The sequence below is a fragment of the Eleutherodactylus coqui genome, chromosome 5, assembly GCF_035609145.1.
Source record: "Eleutherodactylus coqui strain aEleCoq1 chromosome 5, aEleCoq1.hap1, whole genome shotgun sequence".
In the NCBI taxonomy this organism is placed as follows: Eukaryota; Metazoa; Chordata; class Amphibia; order Anura; family Eleutherodactylidae; genus Eleutherodactylus; species Eleutherodactylus coqui.
This window is the reverse complement of record NC_089841.1, coordinates 109,174,442-109,195,338: the sequence shown is the minus strand read 5'-3', so window position 1 is coordinate 109,195,338 and position 20,897 is coordinate 109,174,442. Positions and strand designations below refer to the sequence as shown.

The following is a 20,897-nucleotide window of genomic DNA, read 5'->3' as shown; positions in this document are numbered from 1 at the left end:
TAAAAGGAAAGCTGCTCTGTGTTTGGTTGCTATGGGCAACAAGGACAATCTTATGAGGTTGGGTTTCCACTTGGACCTACAAGCCCATGTATGGATTTATTTCATTAATTAATTAAATGACAGGTGTGTTTTTATGTTTCAGGGACTACAAACCTGCCCGGACCAGGCCTCCTTATTTCTGATGTTAAGGCAAGTTCAGCTCAAACAGCTACTACAGTCTCAAGCGTCATTAATGGAGCCTGTACTGGAGGAGCTGAAGAAGACTGTGATGTCTAATCCAAACTCACAGACTGCCTGGCATGTAAGTCTGGTGAACCTCTGTGCCGTGCCCAGCAGATGGCTGCCATGCTGCAGGTTTTCCCTGTGCAGTTTCGAGCTATGCCCATCGGTGCTCCATATTTTAAAGAATGATTCTGAGAGAACTTAGATGATTGTATTACATTAGATATATCAATTAGGATCTATTGATCCTTCTTACTTAGAACAAGGAGTTAGGGAGCTCAGACATGCAGAAGATCTGCACCGCAAACGCAGGCGGATCTCTATTTATTGCCAGATGGCACCTTGAATTGTCATTGTTTCATTCAATCAGCAGGCATCTGCCTGTGTTTGTGGCAAGGATCTGCAGCGTTGTCCTTAGGCCTGTGTCACACGAGCGTATGCACATTTGCGTATTAGGTTTTGCATATGCAACAGTGTTTTTACTGTACTTTTTGCTTGCAAAAAGAAAAAAACATTTAACAATGCTCTAAGCCATTGAAATGGCCAATTAGTTTAAGGAGTTCAAGATGTGTTCTTCCCCTGCACAAATCAATGGGTTCTATTTTCTGCGTATTACACGCGCAAATATGTCACTATGACAAAGGCCTCAGAGTTATGTGCAGCCAATTGACTGCATGTGCATGAAATCAGGTAGCCACAGGCCTGCAAACCAGTTCGGTAGAGTTCTTATTTGCTGGGTCGTTTCAGTCTCCTCCTGTGAGTCTCCCTTTGTCCTACCATTCTGTCCTTCTTGTATTCTACACAGTAATGCATTAATCTAATTTGTTCCTTGGCTGTCAGGTCTGACTGTGTCAGTCAAGCTTAGGCTCTTGTTCCAGTCCTAAATGCTGGACAGAGTGGTGCAGCATAAAATCCTGGTCAGCATGAAGGAAACCCGATGGAGCCCATTATTACTGTTGAATGTCGTTCGTAAACATGATGTGCTAAATCCCGTACTTCTGTAACTTTTTAGTTTTCTGACTCCTATGATGGAGCAGAATAACTGAAATCAACAGTGCTGATGTGAACAGAGTCTTAAAGCCCTTTTACACAAAAAGATAAACTTTCAAACAACTGAAAGATTGAAAGATTTAGCGATCTATTTGCATGAAATGGTAATGTCCATTAACATGTAAAAGGACCTCCAGGAGTTGTTTGCAGAGCCCAGAATGTGTTTAAACACACGTCCAGCTGTGTTAACAGCTATCAAACACATTCCTTTGCTTTCCTCGCGTCTGTCGGCAGATTGCATTTGTTCTCCTCGCAGCTAGTGTAAACCTGCTGTGGGGAGAACATCCTACAGTCTTTTGAAATATACCCCCATTCCCTTCTGGTCCTGCGAGAGAATTTTGTCCCAAAACCAGAGGTTCGCTTTAATTTCTTAATGCAGCGCTGCATGATGCATAATAAAGTGGCCCACGAAGTGCAGCAGAGTCTCTGCCATGTACCTGAGGACTCTTGTCTTTTTTTTTCCATGTGCTTTTCCCACTGCTTTTATATAAAAAGTACCAAGCTTGGTGCTTGCAGGTGGACTACTAATGGGGTAAAGCTGCGTCAACAGAACCACGTACGCTTTGGCTGCATTTGCTGCTGTTTTTGACGAGATAAAAGCTGCAAATGCATCAAAACCATAAATCTTTCTGTCATTTGTGATCCGAGGAACGGATCTTAGAGTGTAGTGTTAGAGGGATTCCACAAAAACCAAGCCATGTGTAAGGTTCCCGGTCACCTCAAATTCTAGTCCTGTTTTAATCAATCTTTACAGAATTATGTCGACTAAGACAGATTCTGATTCCTTTTTTTTCCTGGAGTTGCTGTGGTCTTCAGTAACAAGAACAAGGAAATTGACTTTGTAGCCATAGCTCTTGTGGCTTTTTTTTTTATTGTTAGGTTGACCTGTAGCTCATCCATAGATGGCCCTCACAAGGTTGTCCAGACACTTTTCAGAAGCTATGACTTCAACAACTACAGTCATTGGTAATTTGTAGAGGAAAATTTTATTTTGCCGGTGCTACAAAAACTTTGCTCTGAATGATTCATTTTGCTGCCCACACTGGTTTTGCGCAGCTGTTGTATAAAGGAAACCTTTATTTCTTTAGCAATTTTATGAGCAACATCATAAATCAAAACTATTGTGTTATAACTAAACAAGAGCGGTGACTCATAAAAGTCGGATCAGAAAAGAAATAATTCTTTTTTTCTGAGATTTAGACATTTTATACTGTGTATTAAGGGGCATTTCCACCTTTAAATCCTGTCTTACATATCATTGAAATATTAATGGAGTTCCAGGACTAATGTCTTCAGGCTAGCTTATAACATTTCAGAGTCAGGCATCATACACATACAGTATTTATGTATTTATTCAAGTACTCGGTTCCTTTACCATTTTTCCATATAATAATAATCTTTATTTATATAGCGCTAACATATTCCGCAGCGCTTACAATACAGGGGAAATAAAACAAGATAAGGGTTACATGTAATCAATTGATGGAAACAATAGGGGTGAGGGTCCTGCTTCAACGAGCTTACATACTACAGATAATGGGGTGATACAGAAGGTAAAGGGCTGGAGATGTGCACAGTATGGGGGATGGAGAATGAGGGATGCTATACACATAGACAATGGTCAGGCTGTATAGTGGCGGAATCAGGATGACTGCAGGTGCCGGTTGATTACTGCTATATTTGATTGCAGTCTGTGGAACAGGGAGCATGTTATCAGGCGGAGTACAGAGGGGTTTGGTTTTGGGGATATGGTATGCCTCCCTGAAGAGGTGCGTTTTTAGAGCACTTCTGAACTTAACGTGTCAGTGACTGCCCAGATATTTTTTGGTAGCGTGTTCCAGAGGACCGGTGCTGCTCTTGAGAAATCTTGGAGGCGGGAATGAGAGGTTCAAATTAAAGGGGCACTCAGTCTGATTTCATTAGCAGGGCGGAGGACGCGGGCTGGGTGGTGAATTGAGATGAGGGAAGCAATGTAGGGCCGGGCGGTGCTGGGGAGGGCTTTGTGGATGAGGGTAGTGAGTTTAAATTGTATTCCGTATTTGACGGGCAGCCAGTGCAGTGACTGGCACAGGGCGAAGGCGTCCAAGTAGCGGCGGGACAGCAAGAGGAGCCTGGCTGCCGCATTCATGATGGATTGGAAAGGGTAGAGTCTGGTACAGGGAAGGCCGATCAGCAACGAGTTGCAGTAATCGAGCCAAGAGTGGATGAGGGCAACAGTAAGCGTTTTTAGTGTGTCCATGGTGAGAAAAGGGCGTATTCTAGCGATGTTCTTGAGGTGCAGCTGACATGTTCAGGCCAGAGATTGGATGTAAGGGGTGAAGGAAAGATCAGAGTCGAATATGACCCCAAGGCAGCGGGCGTGCTGTCTGGGAGTTATGGTGGTGCCACACACTAAGATGGAGATGTCAGGATGAGGTCGGTTACTAGCGGGTGGAAACAGGAGAAGGTCAGTTTTAGGTAGAGAGAGGACATAGTGTTAGAGACAGTAGACAGACAGTCGATGGTGTTCTGGAGGAATGCTGCTGTGATGTCCTGGGAGGAGGTGTATACCTGGGTATCATAAGCATAGAGATGGTACTGGAAACCAAATCTCCTGATGGTCAGTCCAATGGGGGCTGTGTAGATGGAGAAGAGGAGGGGGCCGAGAACCGAGCCCTGGGGGACTCCAACAGCAAGGGGAAGAGGAGGGGGAGGTAAAGCCAGCAAAGCAGACACTGAAGGAGAGGTCGGATAGTTAGGAGGAGAACCAGGAGAGAGCAATGTCCTTTAGTCCAGTGGAGCGAAGCATACTGAGGAGAAGTTTGTGGTCAACAGTGTCGAATGCTGCAGAGAGGTCGAAGAGGATCAGTAGGGAGTAGTCGCCCCTCGATTTGGCTGTCAGGAGGTCGTTTGACACTTTAGTCAGGGAGGTTTCTGTCGAGTGTTGGGGACGGAAGCCAGACTGTAGAGAGTCAAGAAGAGAGTTATCTGAGAGATAGCTTATAAGGCAAGAGTAAATCAGGCGTTCTAGTAGTTTGGAGATAAAGGGCAGGTTTGAGATGGGTCGATAGTTGGCAGCATCAGTTAAGTCAAGAGTCAATTTCTTTAGCAGCGGTGATATGATAGCATATTTGAATGAGGATGGGAAAATGCCAGTGGTCAGAGAAAGATTGAATATAGTGGTGAGGTGGGAGATGATCACCGGGGAGAGGGACCGCAGGAGGTGTGAGGGAAGAGGGTCGCTAGCGCAGGTGGTGGGGCGAGCGGAGGAGAGCAGTCTGGAGACTTCTTCCTCTGTTGGTTTAAGTACAGAGATTGAACAGGAGCTAGATGCAGTGCTGACAAGACTACAGTCAGGGCTAGTCTGGGATTTGAAGGTTATTTCCTGCCGGATGTCATCAATTTTCTTTTTGAAGTAAGCAGCCATCTCTTCAGCACTGAGATCTGTCACGGGGGGGGGGGGGCTGCAGTTTTGGGCTGAGAAGTGAAGGGAAAGGGTCTTTTAGGGTTATGGGATAGTGATGAGACGAGAGAGGTGAAGTAGACTTGTTTGGCATTGTGGAGGGCTAGGTTGTATGTTCTGAGCATAAATTTAAAGTGGAGAAAGTTTGCGGGCTTTTGAGACTTTCTCCACCGCCGTTCAGCACACCTAGAGCACCGCCGGATGACTCGCGTTTGAGGCGTGAGCCAGGGTTGCCGCTGTCTATATTGGATGGCTTAGATTAGGGGGGCGCCTCTTTATGCAGGGCATGTTTGAGAACGGTGTTGTAATGTGCGGCAGCCAGGTTGGGGCAGGAGAGGAGAGCGATAGGGGACAGAGAAGACTGTAGAGACTCAGCAAAGTTTTTGGTGTGAACGGCCTGAAGGTTCCTGTATGAACGAGAGGTAGGAGGGTCTGGGGAGATGCTAGGAAGCTTGACAGAGAAAAAGAGGAGGTTATGGTCCGAGAGAGGGGAGTTAGTGAAGTTGGAAGCAGAGCAGAGACGGAAGAAGACCAGATCAAGAGAAGCTGAGAGGCAGATGGGGAGATGGGGTCGTTAGTGGGGATGTTGAAGTCTCATAGGATGAGGGTTGAGATTTCACAGGAGAGAAATTGGGGGAGCCAGGCGGCAAAGTGGTCCAGAAACAGGTGAAGAGCACCTGGGGGGCGGTAGATAACTGCTACTCGCATGGACAGCAGACGGAAAAGCCGTAGGGCATGTACCTCGAAGGATGGGAAAGTGAGTGGGAGTACTGGAGGGATGACCTGGAAGGTGCAATGTGGGGAGAGGAGAGCACCCACTCCTCCCCCACGCCTATCTTCCGGTCTTGGGGTATGGGAGAACTGCAGGCCATTGTAGAACAGTGCAGCAGGGGAGGCCGTGTCAGGTTGCTGTATCCATGTTTCTGTTAGAGCTAACAGGTTTAGGGATTTAGCAGTGAAAAAGTCATAGATGGTGGGGAGTTTGTTACATGCCGACTGGCAATTCCAGAGCGCACATTGAAAGGAAACCGGGGAGGATATGCAGAGACTAGTTGTTGGACTAGAAGGGTGTCTCAGTGGGGCAGGTGGGGGGTAATAGTTTGGGGCACTAGAGGGTGGGCCAGGATTGGGAGAGATGTCCCCTGCTGCTAGTAGCAGCAGTACAGCAGCGAGGGTGAGCAGGTGGTTAGGGGATTTATGAAGGCGATAGTTATGTTTCACTGTGGCTTCAGGGGGATTGAGACGTTTTAGGAAGGTAAAGAGTGCATGTGAGCTGTGCATGGGTGGAGAGAGGGGAGAGGGACTGATATGGATAGAATGCCCCAGAGGTGGGCGCTGGATGTAGGTTTGATAGAAAACAGTAAAGATAAGAAAAGAGACTACAGTAGTAGTGATGGTCAGGGAGTACAGGGTTTTAGGACCATTTATGCGGCATACCTGTCTCTTGCCATGTTAAACTGCATAGAAATCGCACTTGATCACGGGCACATTTAATCATAGGGAACTGCCACATGCGTGTCAGTGAATGGGTACTTCTTTTAATGCCAAGCAACAGCCAACACCTGGGGGAGACTAGTTCAAATTAGATTCGTTAAGCAACTGGCTAGTGACCCACCCAGAGGTTTTATGGCTCACTGCCATAAATAACACCTCAACACTTACACTGGACATAGAAGTGGGAGATGATACTATATGGGGTATATGGGGGAGGAGGCACAAGATATGACCAATATTCAAGCTAGGCAAGAAACACGTACCATAGACATAACAGAAAATATGAAGGAAAATAGCAGTGCTATGCTTTCGATTTTGTACATACAGAGATTATTCATCAGATTCAGTACGAATCCGACAGAAAAAAATGGTGGAAGTCTCCAACCGGTTTTGTATTTACAAAGCTTTTCTCTCTAGAAGAATAGCTTCTTACATATGACCCCTGATGATGCCTATACAGTAGCACATGGAGGACATATAGCTCCATACTATAGAGCCTTACAGCTTTTGTGCTTTGGGGATAAAGCTAATAGAAGCCATCTTTACTGTAAATGGGCAACCTTAACGATCCTGAGTAAAGCATTGGAGCGATAGTCAGACAGTAGTTCGTGGGACAGTCATCCCGTGTAAAAGGTGCCTTTAGGCTTCCCTTGCATGCAGTTTTGTGTGCCGTTTCTTTGTCTTGTAAAAAAAAAAAAAAATCATGCACTTTTCGCCTTTTTTTTTTTTTTTACCCCCTAGGCATTTTTTTCTATGCAGAAGTAAATGGCAAAAATGCTTGGAAACTAATGTGCCATACCCATGGTTTGCTGCGACTAAGGAAATGAAAAATAAAATAAATACGCCAAAAGAAGAAACGTGCCACAGATTAAAATAATAGTTTGCAGTGCATTTCATAGTTTGCTATTGGCCTGCAGCTAAGATGTAGACACACCCGCCCAGCAGCTGCTAATTGATAACTGCCTGCCTGTTACTGTGCATAGACAGCTGTCAATCAGAGAGGGTGAAGAGGGCGGGGGTAGCCTGAAGCTCATGAATATCTAGGACTACTTCTTGTAGCCATTTTTGGGTGGCTGCTACTGATAAAATGCCAATTTCTGGCAAACTACTAATGAGGTACCTATAACGCACATATCACATTTTGTGTGTCTGTGACTTAGGCTGCCATCAGAGAGGAAAGTATAAAGGTGGTGACATGTTGGAAGTTGGTAGTTTGCTGGATGTTGCATTTCTTGTGGTCCCTTTATTGTTAGTTTGTAACATTGTATGTTGAAGCGATAATTTCCTTTCCTGCATTTCAGTGGTTGGCTGATGTTTACCAGTCACAGGCGATGATGATGGATGCAGAGATGTGCTACAGGAAGAGTTTACAGCTGGCATCCCAGCAAGGAAACTGGAGTGGGAAACTCTCAAGCTTACTGCGATTAGCCCTTCTTGCACTTAAAGTTTGTATGGTACGTATATTAAACTCATCCACTCTTTATCACAGACTGCAGCTATTAAGTCTGCCTTGGAGGCCTTAGGGCTCCCACACACTTGTGATTGCGTTTTTTGTTAACGCGATTGTCAATGGGACTTTCTAATGTTAAAAACGCAACACAATGCACCAAAAACGCAAGTTGCACTGCGCTGCGTTTTTAACATAAGAAAGTTTCATTGACAATCACGTTAACAAAAAACGCAAATGCAAGTTTGTGGGAGCCCTTATGGCCCCTTTAGACACAACGATATTCGCTCAAAAGCCATCTTTTGAGCGATAATCGTTGGGTGTAAATCTGCCCATCTATCACTTTTCTGCCTAACGATGAATTCCATTTCGGCATGAAATCTATTGGTCGGCAGAAGAGCTGATAAGAAGGACCGCACGCTGTGTTCTGTCCGTGGAGTGCTGATTACAGCTGTCAGCCCTGTGGCAGAAAAAAGGGAATTTATTCAGAGAACAGTGGGTGGTCTGTTCCCTGAATACAGCTCCCAGTGGTTCACAGGCTACTAATTGGTACTAATAGGCATTAGTACCAAGTAGTAGTTCATGCAAAATGATCGCTCAAAAGCCATCTTTTGAGCGATCATCTTTGAGTGTAAATGCACTTTTAACACTCGCTAACCTGCTATGCATAATAGACAAGTGCTGTACACTGACACTTTGTGTAGTAGATTGCTTAGCAGACTATTACACTAGCTCCACAATAATCTGCTCCGTACAGTAGACTCTTCCACAACTACCCTCTACTCAACTGCAACAGTTAACGTATTCCATGTAGGGATGCAAATGCAGGCTAATATGCAGGCTTTTTCAAAGATCTCTACTATTCTCTTCTTACTGTATTTTTGGTTACCACCTTCTGCCAATCATGGATTTCACACTTTACATCACATTTCTCAAGATTACTGCGATTAGCCCTTCTTGCACTTAGTTTGTATGGTACGTATAATAAACTCATCCACTCTTGATCACAGACTGCAACTATTAGCCTCTGCATTGGAGTCAATATCATTAAGCAACCTACTAGGCATGGTAGGCAACAATACTGGCACTGTGCATTGCAAAATGCTACTACATAAACCCTACATGAATCTACTCTGCATACTTGAATGCAACACTTAGCCCTAAAAGCTAAGTTATGAGGCTTCAAAGATGAGGGAACGGGGAGTGCAGGAAGCTGACCCCTCGTTCCAGCACTGTGTCCCTCGAAATCAGCACACGCCAGCAGGTTGACTCTGAGCACACGCCAGCAGGTTGACTCTGAGCACACGCCAGCAGGTTGACTCTGAGCACACGCCAGCAGGTTGACTCTGAGCACACACCTCCCATTCATCTCTACTGCCGCACAATGGCTTCACGAGATGCAAACGCTGGAACAGGGCGCCTTGTCAGTGTCTGAGTTACCTCCCGGACCCCCATTCTCTCACCTTTTTGAGCCTCATAACTTAGTTTACGGGACTCAAAGGTGATAGTTATGTCCCTTTAACCTATTCTGAGTACAGTAATCACATTTCTTGTTAATATGTAGACTTTTTGAAAGATGTATTTTTGGTTACCATTTTCTACCAGTCATATGGATTTCATATTCTTCCCTCACATTTGTCTTCAAATTCCATTATCAAGAATAATCCTAGAATCAGTCTTCTGTAAAGCTGCCTTCTCACCAGTGTAATAGGGGTGCATTTTTGCGCCCATAATACAGTAGTGTCCTGGCCTAACTGTGGGTCTACTGACCTAAACTCATGGACCCTTTGATGCTGTGAGTTCAGGTCAGTAGACCCGTGGTCAGGCTGAACACACTTGAGTTTCATGCAAGTAGATGCACACATGTGGACCGCACCTATCGCTCAATAGTTAAAATTAGACAGTCACACCGTTAAAACCATGTAGCCCCAGTCTAATGCATTAACGTGCCCCTTGTTCCTTTTAATGGATCAATGCTTTAACCAATGCAATCTCTGCAGCCCAGACTGCTGCGGCCAGCACAATTCTGAACTTCCATCTTATTTGTATAAATATTTATTGCCATAATGTTAAGCCCGTTACATTTGTAGTCCTGTGCGGCTATCTTGGCAGGCGGCTTTTTTATAATGAAGCTGAAAAAGAAATCAATGAAGGGATTTGTCATAATGGAGGCATTTATAATAACAATAATAGAACACAAGTGATTTTCTCATTTTAACCATTTATTTCAGCTGCAAGATTAAATGTGATTAAATAGAATAAACTTAAATGGACACATCTATAATATTTCTGTGCTGGAAAATCTCTTTAAAGTGCTGGCCACTAGGGATTCCCTTTCTCATAGCTTGCTGTCCACTGTCTTCTCTCAAATGAGTGACAGGAGATTTCATGGCAGTAGAAGAGAAGGTGAGGGAGGAAGATGGTCATCATGCTCATTGAACTGTTGTACAGAGAGCAGTGGGGAGGGGGGGATGAGAGGAGGAGGAGGAGAGACTCACACAGACACTGCCTGCAACAAATAGTAAGTCATTGTTTATTGTGTTTTTAGTTACGGAAAACACATCTCCACTGCTCAGTCTTGCTGTACACTGTCTTACATGATATTTTTAGGTCTATGTATGTTACAAACATTTAGAGAGCAGCATCTGCAGTTCTCTGCACAGTTTATAGAACACATGTATAGCAGCTAGACTCCTCTCACCAGTGTACATACAGGAGCTTTATTCTGAAAAGTTAGGTATGCTTTAAATATTTATATGTATAATAAATGGGTGTTTATAACTTTTTTTTGGTAACTGTTTCCTTTTTTGTGCCATTCAGTAAGAGCCATAGGAATTTGTGTGCATTAAATACTACTTACTGGCATCCATGGCTGCTAGACGTTTACAGAAGCTGTTATGTGCAGGGCAAGAAAACATGGGAAATGGGGAAATGGGCCAGCAGTGAATATAGACTATACATTAGAGATTTGATATAGGGTACACTTATGCATTTATGTAAAAAAAAGCCCAATAAAGTACCTGGAGCTACTAACCTCTGGTAGGTAACGGGACTGTTATAAGCCTGTCACACATAGAATAGTGAGGGCAGAGGTAGGAAGATATACTGGCCTGAAATTACTTCTAGATGTTTAAAACCTGAAAAGAAGTATAATGTCTATCTTCGCGTCTGTCTTTGCCTATAAGGTACATTTCAGGCTTTATTCTGTGAAGTTGCTTCTCTTGTCCCTGCATTCATTGATTTTAATTTCTTGCTAATGAGTATGAAATGCCTCTCAATTTATTGTTTGAATTATTGCTCCATTCAGGCTAAGATTCCCGATGCACGCTGGCCAGCACTTCTGCAAGAGGCTACAAGTGAAGTTTTGAAGATGACCTCTTGCCCATTGGCCATTCTTCTTCAAGGGATCCTACAGTTCAGCACAAAAGGGTCACGGTGAGTTTCACTAACCGATGTAACTGTTCATTAAGGGGTTTTCCGGGACTTTTACTATTGATAACCTATCGTCAGGAACTGTCATCAATAGTTGATTGGCAGGGGTCCTCTGCTCATGATCCCCACCAATTGCCAGGCCTGCTGTCATTACCGACAGAGATGGAAGCATATATTGAATTCAATGGGAGCTGCACCTGCAGTACCAACCAGGACCACTGCACTATGGACAGAGCTATCTACTGCAGGTTACATCTGCAATGACAGCAGTCCCGAACAGCGGACATTCTTGTTTGTAAAAAAAATGAGTTCATTATTCTAATTTCAGGTTGCTTATATAGCACTAACATATACTGCAGGACTGTACAGAGATTATGAGCATTCACATCACTCACAGTTCACAATCGAAATTCTCTATCACAAATACAAGACATACAGTAACCAATGATTCACAGTTGTAGTACTGCCAGATTCTAAGAATGAATGGGCTGCAGCTCTTTTCAGCACTGTGGGCCCTTCATTAGTTTTGAAGCTGGCTTCATTCACTTGGACTGGGCCACAGTAGATGGTTGGGGGCTGTTGTGCAGGAGAAAAACAGTGAAGGGCTTGTAACTCTCCATAAGTGTTGCATCTCCTTCATGTTCATGATTGGTATGGGTCACAGAGATTGGACCAACATCAATTGTAAAGATATGATGTATCTGAGCTGCATGTCATCACTTTCTGAGAAGGGAATGTCCCTTTTAATTCTATTAGGATCTATAAAATGTGATATTTAAACGGCTTTGCAGGGTTTACATATGGGTGAACGCTACGGCCTTTTCCTCAGGGCTCGTTCACATGGGCATAAATATTTCGGTCCATAAATACACTGCGTGTTCACAGACAAAAACATGCTTACTCCCGTCAACCTGTGACTTCATATTCATTGGTCACATGGCATTTGGGCAGTTTAGTCCCATTTAATACAATACTAGGTACTGCCACTACGAAATGAACGGCGCTATACCCTGTATACACTGAAGAGGCCGCCATACTCACCGAAGAGTTGTGGCCTCTTAAAAGGCAGGTGATGGACAGAGGTGCCAGGCCAGCAGATCTGATATTTATGACTTATCGTAGGGATTGGTCATCAATGTCTTAAATCTCGAGAACCCCTTCAATGGTGGGACAGTGCCTTTTTTTGTGTCCGTATAGAGTATTTCTGTTCGTTGATGTTTTCTACTATGAGGAATCTGGTTCTGCTGATTTATTTCTAGGTATTGAGATGAATGCTTTACATCTTGTTTTACCTACTGACACGGTTGTCGCTGCTAATGCCATCTGAAATAATAATCTTGATAGTCATATATCAACCAGTCGGCCCTGATATGACCCCGCTGTTTCGCCCAAGCTGTGTATGTAAAAGTTGGCCACAGTACTTGGTGCCCTTGATAATTTAATCTTGGCATGGAGACTGTATTCCTGACAGTTAATCCATGCTTCTTGGCGCTCCATAGAACTATACTTATTCATAGTCTTTGATCCCATTATTTTCCATTAGTATTAAACGGACACTTTTCAACAGGCTCACCGGTGCTTGTCTGCTGGTATGGTTTCTATTCGATTTTAACACTAGCTACAAATCAGTCATAGGTGCATTCAGACGGAACAATATCGTTCCAAAAAATTGCGAAAGCAAACAATAATCGTTCAGGCTAAACACAAGCGAACGACTAACGAGAATCGTTTGCTTATTGCTCATCATTAGAGATGAGCGAGTATACTCGCTAAGGCACATTACTCGAGCGAGTAGTGCCTTAGCCGAGTATATCCCCGCTTGTCTCTAAAAATTCGGGGGCCGGCGCGGGTGACAGGTGAGTTGCGGAGGGGAGAGAGGGAGAGAGAGAGATCCCCCCGCCAGCCCCCGAATCTTTAGAGACGAGCGAGGAGATACTCACTCGAGTAATGTGCCTTAGCGAGTATACTCGGTCATCTCTACTCATCATTCATTTTATGCAGCCATGAAAACCATCGTTGGCTCGTTCACTTATCGTTCCGTTTACACAGTGTTGGTTTAGTCTTTCTTATTCCAGCAAATGTGAATGACTGAATGATTCTCCTTTGAATGAGCCAACGATGTATCTGCTGTATACACAGGACGAATGAGACGGCAGTGACGTCACTCGCTTGCTCAAACGAGAATCGGCTCGTCTAAAAGCGGCTTCACCGTTCTCCCCATTATCTCTCACGTAGTTGGAGCTTCTCTTGGTTGAACCACTTTCTTACATAGAGGTTACTCTACCATCTCGTCGCAGCAACAGATCTCCTGTCTTGAGCTCCGTGACAGATTAGTAATGTAGATGTTTCAGTTTCTAACTTTGCGAATGATATAGAACATAATAAATTATATAGGAGATGATGGTGAAATGATTGGAGCACTAAGAGGTGGTGGCCATTCTTATTATTCTTGTAGGCAGTTTAATGGGTCCTTCTCCATATTAATGATCCTCACTTAGAGGATCTGTAAGCAGTGATATATTGTAAATGGCTAATGTGCAGATATTCTTGTTAATCTTCAACTAATGCATATTGTCTGCACATAAATTATTAATTCCCTGATGCAAGTCATAGTTTCAAATCCACTACTTACCTTCACACAGTCGTAAAGACAAGGGATCCTATGTTACATGTCCTCTAAATTGGCCATTACAATGAGCTGTGCAGTTTTCACTCAAAATCATGCAGCCAGGCTTAGTCCTCCATCGGTCTCCAGTGGTTACGTCCTGTAGGCTCCGCTGTTTTACTGGTCGGGCACGCTCAGTGCCTTCATATTCTGTAATTGCGACACAGTGTGTGCAGTCGTGAATGCACACTTGGCAGTAACTGGCAGTGGGGCATTGTGGGAGATGTAGTTTTTGCACTTCTTGGAGGCAATTTAATTACAATGTGGAAATCTGTAGCTGGCTGGAAAGTGGTGGTGCAGGTCGACAAAGGTACTGGGGCTCAGTTTTACACTTTAAATGGACATTTGGAATTATGGGAAGAAGCATTTTGACAAAATTTTCAACATTTCCCAAACGGTGACATCAGAAAGAATGGGGCGCTGGCCAGGCACGCGTGGTCGTTGCTCTATTGATTTCAATGGGGATGACTAAATGTCCGAGCACTTGCTGCTTGGTTACTTCAGGCAGTTGCATTGAAAATGAATAGAGCCTCATATAGTGGTTGTTCTTTGAAAACAAAAATCGACCATTACTCCCTGATAAGATTACTGATTCTGCTTGATTAGGCTATTGCTATATCTGTATTGGAAATATGTGGGGTTTCGTTTGATGGTGGAGGTTCTCTTGATTTTTGTCATCTCTTGGGGATATGAGGAGACCCTTACCGATCAGCAAGTTATCCACTCGCCCGTGGTTAGGGGATAACTTGTGATTGTGGTGCAATCCTTTTAATGTTCCCTTTGACTATAGAATTGAAGTTGTATTCAGTCACCATTGGGAGGTTTAGGAGCTTATTTATAAATTTATGTATATTATTTACACATTTATATGAATTTCACTAAAATCCATAATTTGTATGTATCAAGCTCCTGGGTACAGCGAGAGGCGGCCTATTTTCCCTACATGATGTATTACTTGGTACCCATTCAGATTACTCAGTGGGCATGTGATACATGGCTGCATGAAGTTAGGGGGAGTAGGAACCACTCTTGGTTTTTAAGAGTTGTAGAAGCCCTTTATGTGTAAATGGTTTATATGCAGGAAGATGTGTCTAATATACTGCCTGTAGCTGGAATACATCTGTCACACCGTCTCACATGCAGTCGGATCGCCATGATCCTGGTGTTTATCTCCTGCTTGCGTGACCTCCTGTAGATTCTAAACAGGTAGTTATTCCCCATCTCTCCCTCCCTGTAGCACGGATGATCGCATGCTGCTTTTTTCTCGGCCTTCCCCATGCCCTCCCTGTCCCTGGAAGGATCATGTTTTACATGCTGGTCGGCCAGTGCAATGTAGGGGAACAGCAGAGTAATGTGTCAGTAGCAGATCTGGAAGATGGAACAATACCTCTGCAGCGCCACCTATTGGATGACAGCATTCCTTTAAATCAATACATGACCCTTTATACAGGTCTGTAGAGCAATGATTGGGAATTGAAGACCAAGCCAGAATCCATACACAGACAGCTGTTTCAGGGTTTTAGCCCCTCATCAGTGTGCAGTAGGATCCTGGCTTGGCTAGGGAGAGGCCTATGACGTGGGTCAGGAGGGGTAACATCACTCCTTAGTGAGAGCACCAAGAAGGTGAGTGAGGAGACTTATAGGACCATCCATGCTCCTCTGGGTAATAAGCCAGGACCCTACTGCACTTTCATTGACTCCATTCTCCGCGTGTCAAACGGCCGTGCATCGCGCACATAATACGTTCCGAAATCACGGTTGTGTGAATCAGCTGGTCCTATTGTTTTTTTTTTTTTTACATTTTTCACTAAGTCATCTCCATTTTGCAAGGTGTCATTGTGAGTCCGAGGGGCTTGATGTTCCAGGCCCAGACAGTGTAATAGAGAAGGTCAAGGGTTACTGTGTAGAATGGATAGCCAAAGCTTATATTTAAAAAAAAAAAAAAAAGTCACATTAAAACTGCTTCCCTTTAGTGCTGCTGAGTTATCTCAGACCTGGAATGGCACAGATGAACTATGGGAAGATGGCGCCGAACACGATGCCGCTTCCCCAAGTTCTGGTTTTAGCGCTTCTCCAAATAAATAAAGCATCAGGGGTATATTTGGGTCTAACATTATTTTTCAATTATGTACTCTTGCTTTTCAGCTGGAAAACTTGATAACATTTTGGCTTTACGTTACAAAGTCCATATCTACAAGTGAAAGAAAATGTCAGAGAACCAACCCTTATGATACCTCGCTTGGCTGGTGCTAACAGGGGCATAGGATGCACTCCACCCCACTTCACTTCACTTTATGCATGGCTTTAAATTATAAGTTTGGAATAGTGTAACGGCTGGTTCATGCATCATGGCATAAAGGATTTATTATGTCATCCTGTGTCCTTACAAAGCCCGCAGCTAGATAGTGACTCTTGGCTTAGATGCATCATTAGGAGCAAGGCTTTCACTGCAGGGGATAAATCTGTGTATACTACCTCTTCTGTCCCTTGTGACGGGCTCCTCAGGTAGAATATGAGCACACACCATTTTTCAGAGATTAAACAAATTGTTTTTTTCCTTTTTTTCTCGTACCTTTTTCCTGTTTGAAATCTCCACAAGGAGAAACTTTATTCCTCCAGACCCACCACAAAGGCCTCTCACCCAGCCAATCGGCACAGTGTCTGCACTGGTAAGGGCAAATGCTCTGATATAGCCTGTCTGCAGATGGGTGTCTCTTCCTTCAGTAGAAGTCATTAATTTGGCTTACGTCATTAGTCATATTGCAAAGCCTGTTGAAAGGTCGAAGGTTGACTTAGAAGAAAACTACCTTCCAATAGGAGGCGCTGTTGACATAGCATTTTGCCCCTATATACATAAAATCTGATCCCCATAGTCAAAATTATGCACATTGCCAATATTGCCACATTGCCCCGTGGAATTCGATGCTGCAGTCGCCACAAGGAGAGAAACAATGATACCGCATTCTCTGAGAATCATCTTTGCCTTTTGTATATCCTGAATTTTCAGTGCATTTGTATAATTACAAAAAATATTTGTTAAAATTGCAGGATTTTGACGGTAATGATTTAGCTACTTCTAGATTGTGGAAACTTCACATTTGGCTCCTGGTTGACCAAAAGGGCCATGAATTTCTCTGTTATATGGTATTTACCCAATAATGAAGCAGTCAGTATTTAGGCCCTGAGATGCGAAATCTAAGATAAATCCCTAGTAGTCTCCTTGGTGATGGAGATGTAATATAAGATTTCATAATCTGCAAGTATATACATGCAGACTCCAAATTAATAGAAAAGTAGAATTGACGTGTATTTTGAACATTTCGGTCACACAAGACCTTTCTGAATGATATACCTGTTCAATTGCTGGACAAAGAGACAATCGGGCTCAGTCTTCTCTCAGATGGTTGGTACTAGTCAACTGTTCTCCTCTCTTTCTGGGAAATGGATGACAACCAACATGACCATGACTGGAGCCCCCGAAGGGTTTGTCTCCCAGCTTTCTAGGACTCCCATGATTCCCGAATGACAAAACTTCCATGTTAAGCAAAGATTTTTGGAAAGACAACATACCCAGGTATAAGCAAATGTACTGTTAATAAGCCACGTGAGCACAATATTGGTAGAGACTTGGCTTTCCCAAGCAGCAGATAGAACTATGAAAGATCTGAGCTTCCCACTAATATATTTGGCTTTATTCACATAGCGTTAAAGCTCTCCATTAAGATTCCAGCAGGGAAGTCGAGTAGATTACTTGAAAATGGTATTCAAATAGAACCATTGACTTTAATGAGGCCGACAGTGCGGTGTAGTTGATTATGCTATTTTGTCCTCCAAAAAAGATGGAAAGGCATAAAAACCAGGTCACATGGAGTACAAAGCTTGCAACGTTGGACTCAATTTTCCTAAAATCAAATACCGTTTTAGAGTATTTAAACATAATGCCTTGCTGGAAAGTTTAATGGAGAGCATGAACACCGTATGAACCTACCCTTAGGGCTTATTCATACGGACACATTTGTGTTGCGTATCACGTGTGCAAATTTTGCGTGCATAATACGCAGTGAATAGAACTCAAATATTTCAATGGGTTCATTCACCCCTAGTAGTTGTACGGGGGACAATGACAGCTCAGCGGTATGTTCAGGACATCCTGCAGCCACATGTGTTCCTCTCATGGCGGCTTCCAAGAGGTATTTTCCAGAAGGATAATGCTCAGCTGCATATAGCAAGGGGGTCACAGGAATGTCTCCACGACATTGTCACACTTCCCTGATCTGCCTGGTCACCAGATTTATCACCAAAAGAACGCGTGAGAACATCTGGGATGCCAACTTTGACCGTCTACGAGTTTGCACGATCTAGAGGCTCAGTTACAGCAAATGTGCAGCGGTATGCCGTAGATTACCATACAGAACCTCTATGCCTCAATGCTGACCCGTATCACATCTTGTATCCAAGCTAGAGACAGTACAACAGGGTACTAGAGCCTCCATGCCCGCCCGTATCGCATCTTGTATCCAAGCTAGAGGCAGTACAACCGGGTACTAGAGCCTCCATGCCCGCCCGTATCGCATCTTGTATCCAAGCTAGAGGCAGTACAACCGGGTACTAGAGACTCCATGCCCGCCCATATCGCATCTTGTATCCAAGCTAGAGGCAGTACAACCGGGTACTAGAGCCTCCATGCCCGCCCATATCACATCTTGTATCCAAGCTAGAGGCGGTACAACAGGGTACTAGAGCCTCCATGCCTGCCCATATCACATTTTGTATCCAAGCTAGAGGTTGTACAAGAGTGTACTAGAACCGCCATGCCCTCCTGTATCACATCTTGTATCCAAGCTACAGTTGGTACAACAGGGTACTAGAACCTCCATGTCCATCTGTATCACATCTTGTATCCAAGCTAGAGGTGGTATAACAGGGTACTAGAGCCTTCATGTCCATCTGTATCACATCTTGTATCCAAGCTAGAGTTGGTACAACAGGGTACTAGAGCCTCCATGTCCATCTGTATCACATCTTGTATCCAAGCTAGAGGCGGTACAACAGGGTACTAGAGCCTCCAGGCCCGCCTGTATCACATCTTGTATCCAAGCTAGAGGCGGTACAACAGGGTACTAGAGCCTCCAGGCCCGCCTGTATCACATCTTGTATCCAAGCTAGAGGTGGTATAACAGGGTACTAGAGCCTTCATGTCCATCTGTATCACATCTTGTATCCAAGCTAGAGTTGGTACAACAGGGTACTAGAACCTCCATGCCCATCTGTATCACATCTTGTATCCAAGCTAGAGGTGGTATAACAGGGTACTAGAGCCTTCATGTCCATCTGTATCACATCTTGTATCCAAGCTAGAGTTGGTACAACAGGGTACTAGAGCCTCCATGTCCATCTGTATCACATCTTGTATCCAAGCTAGAGGTAGTATAACAGGGTACTAGAGCCTCCAGGCCCGCCTGTATCACATCTTGTATCCAAGCTAGAGGCGGTACAACAGGGTACTGGAGCCTCCAGGCCCGCCTGTATCACATCTTGTATCCAAGCTAGAGGTGGTATAACAGGGTACTAGAGCCTCCCCTCAAGTCTTCAGTTTTCTGCAATAAATTATGCTTTTCCATTGATATTGTACTTATATTGATGTTACAATCACACATTGAAAGTTTTATTCGCTTCTGACAACTCCTTCTTAGGGAGGGATTTTTGTTTCTCTTACAGTGAGTGTAGTAGCATGGCAGGAACCTAGATGCAGAGTACAGCATATGCACACCTCTCTGGCTGCTCAGCCTGCCTCAGGGACCCTGAAATCCACTTTTGAAACTGCCACATACCGTATGTAAATGATGCTAAAGTGGGCCATTTGGCGGCTCATTGCTGGATAATGGTCCTGGGCTCAAATACAACGCTAGCAGCCAATCAAAAGCCTTAAGGATTTGACAATCGCCTCCTCTAGAATGCCCAGGGCCATTCTCGAGCAATGAACCACAAATCGGACTGAAGTGTCCTTTACATATGGCACCAATGGTGATTTGAGGGCAGTGGGAGAGCTGTATAGTCTGTCCCCCAGGTCAGCCTAACCTAAAAAATATTGTCCAATCTTTAATTAAACGCCTAGAAGATCTGCAGTTGTAGCACAGGTGGTCCATGTATGCCTTGTATTATGCAGCACTGCATTGAATGGCTGTGTTCAGGGATGGAGATAATTACTGGAGGACAGTTGGCAGTCTACTCTAGTGTTTAGTACTCTCCGTCACACACACCACCCAGTGCCAGCCATCTGTTGCCTCATCCTGGCAGACTAGGCATGTACTGCAGCAAGTGACGTTTTTATCTGACAGTGTTCAGATGTGTAAAAATATCTATACATTTCTCAACACCTCTTTGTCTGCAAAATGTGCTGTATATTAAAGCTTATAGGAAGGCAAGATAGAACTAGAGGGTCTGGAAGATTTCTGCTGTTTGCTCTTGCACAGCTTTATGCCATCAAGGAAGCTGGATGTGTTCAAGTAGATCACTGCCTCTTATTGCTAATTAAACAGATTTTGGTAATAATCACATATATTTTACTTTCTAAGTATAATGTCACCTTTAAACATTATGAGTTATACTTCTTTTTATTATATTTGCACTATTGCTTAAATGGCACAAAAATATTCTGCAGCTTTTCATAGAATGGTAGAGTTGGAAGGGACCTCCAGGGTCATCGGGTCCAACCCCCTGCTCAGTGCAGGATCACTAAACCATCCCAGACACATATTTGTCCAACCTCTGTTTGAACACTTTCATTGAAGGAGAACTCGCCACTTCCCATGGCAACCTGTTCCACTTATTGATCACCCTGACCGTCAGAAAGTTTTTTCTAATATCTAATCTGTGTCTCCTCCCTTTCAGTTTCATCCCATTGCTTCTAGTCTTTCTTTGTATGAATGGAAATAGGGCTGATCCCTCTGCAGTGTGACAGCCCTTCAGATATCTGTAGACAGCTATTAAGTCTCCTCTCAGCCTTCTTTTTTGCAAGCTAAACATTCCCAGATCCTTTAATCGTTCCTCATAGGACATGATTTGCAGACCGCTCACCATCTTGGTAACTCTTCTCTGAACTAGCTCCAGTTGGTCTGTCTTTTTTAAAGTGGGGTGCCCAGAAC

At 43.9% G+C, this 20,897-nt stretch overlaps 1 protein-coding gene across 1 annotated transcript in view; it reads left to right on the top strand.

The window, feature by feature from the left end:
* SKIC3 (SKI3 subunit of superkiller complex) overlaps window positions 1-20,897 on the top strand; it is a 114,102-nt gene that overhangs the window by 85,816 nt on the left and 7,389 nt on the right. Inside the window, exons 37-39 of the mRNA XM_066603004.1 lie at window positions 143-301; window positions 7,510-7,662; window positions 10,963-11,090. Of these exons, the coding sequence (XP_066459101.1) occupies window positions 143-301; window positions 7,510-7,662; window positions 10,963-11,090 (440 nt within the window). The remainder of the gene's footprint in view (window positions 1-142; window positions 302-7,509; window positions 7,663-10,962; window positions 11,091-20,897) is intronic.